Source organism: Vigna unguiculata, chromosome 1 (assembly GCF_004118075.2).
Source record: "Vigna unguiculata cultivar IT97K-499-35 chromosome 1, ASM411807v1, whole genome shotgun sequence".
NCBI classification, from domain to species: Eukaryota; Viridiplantae; Streptophyta; class Magnoliopsida; order Fabales; family Fabaceae; genus Vigna; species Vigna unguiculata.
This window is the reverse complement of record NC_040279.1, coordinates 39,142,005-39,152,455: the sequence shown is the minus strand read 5'-3', so window position 1 is coordinate 39,152,455 and position 10,451 is coordinate 39,142,005. Positions and strand designations below refer to the sequence as shown.

General features: G+C 31.3%; 1 protein-coding gene across 1 annotated transcript; it reads right to left on the bottom strand.

Annotated features, from left to right (window-relative positions):
- Positions 1-1,120: 1,120 nt before the first annotated feature.
- Positions 1,121-5,994, bottom strand: LOC114183573 (telomere repeat-binding protein 3-like). Its single transcript, XM_028070648.1, has 9 exons — positions 5,645-5,994; positions 4,243-4,383; positions 3,310-4,144; positions 2,979-3,206; positions 2,806-2,885; positions 2,448-2,680; positions 1,988-2,302; positions 1,834-1,897; positions 1,121-1,655 (listed from the first exon to the last, which is right to left on the bottom strand). Exons 2-9 carry the CDS (start codon positions 4,321-4,323, stop codon positions 1,449-1,451), a joined length of 2,043 nt encoding a protein of 680 aa, XP_027926449.1. The 5' UTR covers positions 4,324-4,383; positions 5,645-5,994; the 3' UTR covers positions 1,121-1,448.
- Between the last annotated feature and the right edge of the window lie 4,457 nt (positions 5,995-10,451).

The following is a 10,451-nucleotide window of genomic DNA, read 5'->3' as shown; positions in this document are numbered from 1 at the left end:
AGAAAGATATTGTTTTAAAATAATGAAACTCTTTAATAACAATTTTAATTATGTTATAACCTTTTAATATTAAAATAATCAAGTCTCACTATTTTTAAGCCACCACTACTCATTAAATATTATTTTCTAGAATTTCACAATGTTTTTTTGTGTGTTATATCTCAATTATAACAATTATAACATTGACGAACATTTTATATATATATATATATATATATATATATATATTTATATTTATTGTTATTAAATATTTTGAAATTATTATTATTTGAAAGTGAAATTCATGTATACTTATAAAATTGCACAGCTATGTTATAATTTGTCTACATACTATCTATAATAAAAGAAATTGACAGCAATCAACAACAATATCTGTTATAATAATAAATTTGGAAAAAAATAACAGAAGGCACATGGGCATCGAGTTTCGTGCAAATTGTGGATAAGGATCTCAAAGGAGGTGGAATATTCGTCCTTACATCTGCTATATCCACAAGACCACTTTGTCTTCCTATAACTTTATGAAGTGAAATCGTAGCCACAACACATAATAATGGAGATCCTGCCCCTCAAATTATATATTCAACTATATTGTACTCTAAGATATGCTTTCAATTTTTCTTTTACCAAAAACAAATAAGTCACCAAATAATTATACTATTGTAACACTAATCATTAATCAAGGAATCATATTCAATCATTGAATACTTTTAAAATATATTTTTCATCAATCTTTATTGTAGTATATCTTCAACCTGAAAAGCAAAAATGAACAAACACAATATAAAAAGGTATCAGTTCACTAAATGAAGTGATTTGAGTGATAATGAAACAAGTAAAAAAATTATATGTGAAATGATGAAAAATAACAACAACATCTTTTCACTAAGTACCAGTTCACGAATCAAACAAGTAAAAAAAAAATCATATGTAAAATAAAGAAAAATAACAAGAACATTTTTCACTAAGTAACCGTTCACTAAATAAAGTGATAATCAAATAAATGAAAAGAAATTTCACATGTGAAATAAATCAAAATAACAAAAACATTTTTCACTACGTACCAGTTCACTAAATAGAATGATAATCAAATAAGTGGAAAAAATTTTCATATGTGAAATGAAAAAAAATAACAAGAACATTTTTAACCTTTCTTTTGGGTTGTCTGTCATGTTCTATCTTCTTTTTACACTTTCTACGTACATTCATAAATGTAAAAAAAATAAAATACAAATCAAAGAACAGTATAAGTTCCTGTTAGAACAATCTTATTGCATCAAATCATTTACAAATGCCAACCTGCATGCAATTAATGGCCGGCAAAGAATTTGGTGTAAGAATATTACATGAATTTGAATGAAAATGTACAAGTTTGTCTTCCTTTTTTCCTGTCAACACCACCACTCCTTTCTACACCATTATATCACAAGTCATTGAATTGGACACCTTCAACAAACACAAGGTCTTTCAGCTGAGGCTTCTGTAATCTTCAAGGCTCCAGATCCAGTTTGATGCTTTCCATGCTGCTTAGCTTGATGCCGAGACCAGAAAGCATGAGCAGCCAAAACTCTATCCAAAAGCTCCTGAGGTACAGGCTCTCCTCTCCTCTGTTGAGGGGAGATTGTTGCAGTATGCACCAATGTTTTCCATTTATCCTGTACACATCAAATGACAATTAAACAAAAATGTAGTAGCATTGCAATCGTAAAATGGAATCAATTAGTACAATCATGCTACTCTTCTTCAATCTTTATGTTATATGAATGTATAGTTTATGTATTCAGGATGTAATTGTACTTAGTGTATAGATATGGAACCAAAAAATTAATATACCTTTAGGTCTACATAAGTTCTATGATCTGCATTCTCAAAAGCTCGTAACTTAACATCACGCCACCTGCATGATGCATGATGGTATGAACATTATTAGCAAACTAGTTTTGCAATGTATAACCACATTAATATGATATCATTGACAACATCGTACCTTCCAGTTCCAAGTTCTTCAACTGCGTGAACAAGTGCTTCTACCTCAGTTACAGAAAATGGCCTCCTAGTTCGACGCTGTACAAACTCAGAACGCTTAGTTTTCTGACTCACAGGAACCACAGCTAATGCTTCTGTGCTAGCTGGGACAGGAACCAGCGCTCTGCAATCAGATGTTATTTTGTCAACTGTTGTGTCGGCGAGTGAAGAAGTAGTCTCTTGGTTACTTTCAATTAGGTTGCCCGGATATGTCAGCAAGGGTGAGTCATGCAAGGTATCAGTAATCCCTGAATCTAAGGCAGGAGTTTCTATGGGCCTAGAAAAATCAGATAATGGTATTAGGTATAGTATAAAAAAAATTCTACTAAATAAAACTGAATCACCATTTCTACCCAATAAATTATTCTCGGCCATTTCCCTTCCTAAATCAGCTATGCTGATTAAAATAGAATTTGACTCACCTAGTGAGCTGGGATGTTTCACATTGAGAAGAAGGATCACCAGCACAAACAGTTGGAGAAGCTTGAAGAGAAACGGGCTCCAACATGAAACTCAGGGTATCCAAATTTTCGTTGCAAGATATACCAGTCTGCACAAGTGTCCTACTGTCATCTCTGACTTTTTTCCCATGATGAAGAACACCAACATGCGCGCCCCCTCCAAGTATCGCCATCACCGCCTCCATGATTGTCCTCTACAAAAATTTGTAAGAAAATGCAATGCAAAAGTTAGAGCCAGACAACACAGCAAATGCATGTTAAAGATTTGACAACAATAAAATAGAAATGAAACTATCTATCTGGCTATCTCTATGTATACCTTTAGCGAACCGACAGTTGCAGTTTCAGGAACCTCAATATAAAGCTCTGGTATCCTTATCGACTTGATGCTAAATTTTACTGTTCACAAGGTATAAAGAACAAATATGTTACGATTGAGAGTGGTGAACAATCAGCAGAAAAGCAAAAAGAATGAAGATAAGAATTAGTTACCATGGGAATCCTTAGCCTTAGCTAAATGCAGTTTTGTAGATGAGTTAGGCTTGTCTCCATCTGTCCCTTTCTGAGGTGAATTGGATACACTCTCACTGCTGAATCCTCCATCAGAAGTTACCCCTGAAACCCGATCAACGATTTTCCTCTTCTTAATAATAGTGTTGTGCTGAGACCTTTCAAAACCATAGAAAGTCTTCCTCTTGTGATAATGAGGTACTCCTAAATCTGCAAATTCAATACTACTTTCAGTGATAGACAATCAAACTCGTAGATATAGCATGCATCAGATCATAAAAGCATTTGGTTGCGCATTTATAAGCCACATTACCAGATCTTGAAAGTTCACAGTCTTTCAGCTTTGGAGCAGTCTTCCAGTATTTAGAAGACATCAAATTCCTGATTCTTCTGTGCGCAATGCGTCTCGGAGACCTAAAAGCCTTTGACTTTGTGCAAACTCTTTTGCACCTTAAAAAGTTTTCGTCATCATCTCTAGAACCTAATTTAACAACATTCCCACGCCTGGAAAAGGAAGCACTGGGAGAAGATTTCCTATGAAAGGAAGATTTAATATTACTTTTTGAGTTAATTAGTGTAGGAGATACATACAATTCTAAGTGGTCTTTCAAACTACATTTATCAGCCAAATTTGATCCCCTAAAGCATGAACTGCCAGCTTCTTGTTCCTGTTTAAATCCATTCTTCATCTTACCATCACTAGACTCCCTAAACTTTTCGGGTGTTTTTACTAATCTATTAGAATAATTCCCAAATTTGTTATCCCATTTGAAAATTTCAGACTTCACATCACCTTCAACTTTCTCCCAAATGTCAGAATCATTATTAACCGTAACATGTCCTTGCGAAAAATCAGTCTTGGCATATGGAGGAGGTTTCTGGCTACTGTTTTGTGACCCTACCTCAGTCTTAATAGTGCTCTCAGCACAACTTCCCTGGTGAATTTCCTCCTTTTTTAATGGTTTAACTTCATTCTCTCTTGCTTGCTCAATCACACCTTGGCTAAAGGCCGGTTGAACATTTCCTTCAGATGCATTGCTGGAAGCAGAACTTTCACTCTCCTGCAGCAATTGGCCAGCTAAAGATGCCAGTAGTTCAATAGCACAAACTCGACCATCCTCTGCTGCTTTGTTCAAAGGACCCCTCCTCTGAACAATCACAAAAAAGGATCAAAATAGAGTTCAATGCGCCAAGAAAGGAATACATAAAACAATAGCCACAATTGCAAAAACTACTCAGTACTTACCCTTACAGATCTAGGAGCTTTAGGTATAATAGGAACACGAAAGCCATTGAATCCATTATCTACCCTCTTCTTCAACACCATAGTTAAAACATATACAGCTCATCAAATAACCACAAGCGTAAATACACCAGATCCTTTTCACTGCCAGTATTGAAGAAAGAAACATGCAAGGTTAATTTTCACATTTTGCTACTATATGAAAATTTGGAAAGCAATGTCACAATACCACTGTAATAAATAATTTGCAATGAATTCGATTCAATGGTTGCTTAATAAAAAAATACATATAACCCAACAACAGTCACCGACTATTCACATGCTACCAGATCAAGGAGAGCAACTTGAACAATCCAAGGTTTAACGACAACGACAATTTCTATTCTCACATATGAACTTATATGGAAGATAATTAAGATCATGTACAGCATGAAAGCAAAAGGAAAATTCACAATATTAATTTGGCTCAGCAAATTAAAGAAGCAAGATGTCAGGGAATTCAAATCTTTCACAAAATGCATCTAATTGTTACAATAAAGTACCATTTATGTCCCAGATGAATCTTGCGGAATAAACAAGATCAGATTTAAGGGAAATCCAGAAAAGACCCATTTGACTTTCGGGTTCAATTTCATCGAACAGACATACTATGAACAACACATAAAAGGGGTACAAAGTTGAATCGGTCAATCCACATCACGGTAGTCACTGAAACAGAAAATTGATCACACGAAATCCTAATGCTCAGAAGAATTCCAAGGAACTGTAGGAAAAAAATTTCCGATTTCAAAATCATTCCCCGGATGTCAGCAAATTCAACAATTGCATATAAATCCATGATCAAAAAGTCAAACAATTAAAGAAACACAAACACATGGAAGGATCATAAAAAATCAACATCATCGTAAAAGAAAAAACACGCTGCAATCAGTTGCCATGCTCTAATTGCGCGAGATCAACGCAAACCAAGCAATTTTCAAGAATCTGCAGCCCTTGTATCCAAATCAAAGAACCTGAACCACTAAACAGAAAGTCCAACAACCCCCACCAAATAGAAAAAAATCAAAATTTTCATAGACAAAAAAGAAGAACAGGTTGCATACATCAAACACAACCAAACTTCCACGATCGGATCTTCAATTCTCAAATCAACAACACCCATATTTTTTCCCCAAAAAAGAAACTGAATCTCAAGAAGTAAGAGCAAAATTGCGTATAAGCAACCACAATTCTGTTCTTGCATCTCCGAAATTCAACTATAGGAAAGATAGAGAGTTAACAAATAATCTCCACCACGCAATCATGATTAGATCGCACCGAGAAGCATGACAAGAAAAAAAACAACCACAAAAAAATCGAAATTCAAAACCCCTGACATACCACAAAACCTCTTACATCAACTCACCTCTTGGAAAAACAACATTCGAACAAGGATCCGAGGAACCAAACCACGATCAAGTTACAATGTTTCCGATCAAACTCATTCTCCGACAGGGGAAAAAAGTACAACTTGCGTGCAAAGCAAAACCCCCGATAAAACTGTTTCGAAATGCAAGAGATCTAAGGGAATTCAGGAACTCAAAACATTTAAGTCCTCAACTTTCTCTGTTTCTCTCTCCTTCAGGAACGTGAAATTTTCATTTTGTTTTTTTGTTTTTCTTTTTTTGTGAGATGGAAGGAAAGAATGGATAGAATAATAGATAGATTAGATAGAAGAGTCTTAAGAGACAAAAACCCACCAATACCGTAAACAAAAACCACGCAACAGTGGCCTTAAACCCTTTATATCCCATGGTTTTGACCACACAACCGGACCACCCAGTTAAAGGGTATATGCTACCGCTTATACCGGTATCTCCCCCACCTAAAAACCCATTCTTAACCCCTCATGCCTCCACCTTTTGCCACGTGTCTTTCTCACTCATCCTTGTACAGGATTAGAAAGAAGCATGGGAGTTTTGGCTCTTCCTATGAAGAGGTGGTAGATAGTGTGTGTGTCCAATATCATGATGTACATTATTACTACCTTCATTCTTTATCTCTTCTCGTGGTCCTTCTTTTTTCAATTTTTTTCTTTTCTTTTCTTTTCTCTGTGTTGATAGATTTGTTATGGCAAGGGAATTCCTGTGGGTTCAGTTTGGTTATTATGGTTCTTTTATATAAGTACTGTTTTGTTGAGTACATGGTAATAATTTGGTGTTCATAGGTCAATATCACCAATTTTTAAATAAACATCCACTCATGACTTTATTTTCAATCCACGCACCCTCCATTGCAGTTTCTGGGACCTTCCTCATTCTATAAAAAGATAGAATTATACCAAAATTGACCAAAAATACTATTTGCTTCAAATGAATTTCAATGTGATGCCATCAAATATAGCATTTAATTCTTTTATTTCTTAATTATATTATTTTTATATATAATATATCGTTTTTGCTGTTCCCTTTTTAATTAAGTCAATTACATTTCTCAACTATGTCAATTGAATGTTAAGATATTACAATTATATATTTATTAAAACTCGTTATTGTGCGCGTGAAACATTATGTTTGATTATACCGGGTAAAAAGGTTATCAGACAAATAATAATATTATGAAAAGATTTAATCTATGATTTGGTGGTGAACTTTGTTACATATATAATTGGAGGATTAAAATAATATCTTTTTATATTAAGAGAATTTAATTAGCGCAAGACAATTAAAAATGAATAATTTTTATATTCAAATTAATTAAATTAAATATACATATGCATTTATATATTGTTTTGTTTCAAATGAATGAAAAAAGAACAACCAAGGAGAGAGTTACTCCGTACTTAATTAACAAAAATATGCGTATTTATGAATATTTAATAAAGGTTATTAATCTGCATGTTCAGATTAACAGATAATTTAATTCAATTTATGCAAAAGAGATGTTTTTCCACAATAGTTAATTTTGGAAGCAAGAATCAGAATTATGTAAAGAAATTTATACTTTTTTTCCTCTTTCTTTTTAGCCAAACACAAATTATCTGACCAAAAAAAAAAAAAATCATCTTTGCAAAGTAGATTGATTACTTATTTAGCATTTTTGACATACCTGGTTTGTTCTCTTCGGTGGTTGAAAGTACTAATTGAAGTGCACCGATAAAGAGAATTGGAAAAGCACAACATGCGACTATAAGATAATTTGAGGAATGATCAAGTAAATTATTTCATTAACATAGTTTAGTTTTTCGGGGCTGAAATATCATTAGATCCGATGGTACTTGAATGATTAAATTAATAAGATAATTACAGTTGTTCCAAATTTTACTACTTTGAGATCCACAGTAAACTATTATATATTTTATTGCAGATCTAAGTGGTTACACTTACTCCATTAAACTAATTGAAATTTGCTTATAATAGTAAAATAAGTTGAAAGTTTTAATGTAAGAATAGTTTATACTGTAAATCAGTTTTTTAAGTTGAAATGTTACCTTTTTTAAGTACTGATTGGTTTCAACACAGTGGAAAATTTACTAATTGTGAAAGAAGCACATATTATATATGTCGAGAGTATTATCACAAATTTTCAGACCTTCAATAAAAACGCCAAGTTAATAAACTTTTTAAGGACATATGTATCTTATTTAGAAAATAAATATGTTTGAGTTTGATAAAATTATTATAAATATTGAAATATTTTTTCCAAATATTAAATGTTATTAATTACATATCTTCTAGTTCAACTCACTTACACTTAATCCACAAGTGTATACAAAGATTATAAACTGATATTCAACTTTTGTAAATACTTATCTATGATAAACTATGTTCAAAAATAGAAATTGTCATTATCATTGCCTTAAATTGCTTAATATTATTAATTGAGCAATTAAGGTGATAATTAAAACGTTCATCCACATTCCTTAATTATGTCTTAAAGACATCTCTTATCATGACATGCTCTTAACAATGTGGAAATTCACGCTATTTTAATTCTTATTTTTCTTAATTATTGGCTTTAATTGTGTCAGCATTCGATAATAAATCTCACATTAAATTCAAGAAACAGCCACCGGAATGCATCTTCGAATTTACCAATAAATAAAACAAATCAATTTTTCGATTAGCCATTGACTATACACATATGTATATAATATGTATGTATACGTATATATAAGTTAATTATTTCAAAATTAAAAAAAGAAAAATGAATGGCTGCAAAACCGGGATATATTATGTGGTGGAAGAAAAAAGAGATGGGCAAAGAGTTTTATCCATACCATACCATTCAATAATAATAAATAATAAAATTTTGGTGTCAAAGTATGTTTGCTGTTATTAACATTTTTTGTTTTATTACTTTATCTTATCTGTGTTATGACTCATTCATATCACTTTCTTCACCAAGGACTGCGGGTCCCACTCTCTTTTATTGTTCCAACGTGTCAATTCCTCAGTTACCTCTCGGGTCAAGCATTACAACCCTGGCGGGTTCGGGTTTCCCAATGGGTCATTGATTTGTGTTTCTTTACTTCCTTCTATCTTAATCTTGTAATATAATATAATATCACGTCTCTTACATTATTTAAATCAATAGAAGTATATCACGCTCCGTAAATTTCATGAACATAGTGAAAATACAAATTATAAATATCCATTATAGTATTATTACAAATTATAGATAATTAAATATTTGGTTACCAACTGCTTTATCATTATTACCGACGATGTTCAACTAATCTAAAACAAGGAACCTGGTTCATCACGTTTTCCTTAACTTTGGTCTATGTTGGAGAAACGTACAAACTTCAAACTATGCACATCTTTTCCTTTTGTTCCTCAAATACTATCGTATTCCTCTTCTTAAATTTTATTTTATCATGGTTCAATAGATATACAACATTCTACAACTCTATTGTTTAAAAATTGACTCTTTCTTTCTCCATTTGGAAAAAACATGTCAAGTTTTGTAATTTTCATAAATTGGAAAAATCGTTAATAGAACACAACTTTTGTTGACATCTAACTAACTAAAGCTCCAAAGATGAGTAATAGTAAGAGGACGGTGGTGATGCCTACTTCGATCTCGTATTTTTCTCATTTCCAAAATAGAAAACACTAAAATATTCGTACACTACACACTATGAGCAATAAGTATGGTATATGGTTATTTTATAAAAAGTTTGTATGAATTCATATACTATTTATTCCTTGATATAACCATTGTAAGACTCTGACGCATTTTATTTTTATATATAATTAAGGTTTAGTTTTTTTTTTTTCTAATTGTTTATATCAGCGGGGGAGTGTGTCCATACATTCAAACATTTGATATATAAATGTATCACGGCATATTTTAGGATTATCATTTATTTGTACTACTTTTGTTAAACTAATGTATATTTGGTTCTATAATTTTTATATAAAAATTTAAAATAATTAATTTCATTAATTAAAATAATATATATGTATATGACAAATTTTATAAAGACAAAAATATCTTTTGAAATTTCTAAACAATAACCTTATTATACAAAATAAGCATTTTGAAATTTCTAAAATTTTTACTAAAGAATAGTAAAAAATATTTTTCTTACATATGGATAGTTTTATGTATTTATAATTAATAATTTTAGATATTGAAATATTGTCTGTTTTTTTAATATAATATATATTGTTGTTACAAAAGATTATCGAAAAATTAGAGAAAGGAAACTCCATGAAGTTTGAAATTGATAATTTTTTTTTTACTTTTTACATATTTAACATTGTTTTTGTTGATTTTTCTGTTCATTTAAATTTTTTTCATGCTTAATTATTTTTTAAGTTTTAACACCATTAAAATATAATTATTTTATTATGTAATACTTTTTTAACTTTGATCAGTGAGCATTAAGTAAAATATTAAACACAAGTGTATAACACTTATGGATAATTTTGTACTTTAAACAAAATAAAATTACATTAATAGTTATCAAGTCAGATTTCATTTAATGTCACAATTAATTGTAAACTTTTGTAAGATTCAATATATATTAACTATACCTTGACAAGTGCTTTTGACTTATTTGACTAAAAACCAATTATGTTGGTCTCTCAAAGTTGTGCAAGTAATAAATAGTTCGAAATTTTCTAGAAAATAACCGATAATTGTGCTTATTATAGTTTACAATGTTTAAGAACATGTGATGTTATCGTCGTACTAGGTAAGAATATATTGATGGGTCTTGCTAA

Bases quoted from the DNA above. Each gene is read 5' to 3' on its own strand.
- LOC114183573 (XM_028070648.1), bottom strand. From the start codon at position 4,323: ATGGTGTTGAAGAAGAGGGTAGATAATGGATTCAATGGCTTTCGTGTT. The intron at 2,303-2,447 runs GTGAGTCAAATT...TGATTTTTCTAG, and splicing joins GAAACATCCCAGCTCACTAG to GCCCATAGAAACTCCTGCCT. The intron at 1,898-1,987 runs GTACGATGTTGT...TGCATCATGCAG, and splicing joins GAAGAACTTGGAACTGGAAG to GTGGCGTGATGTTAAGTTAC.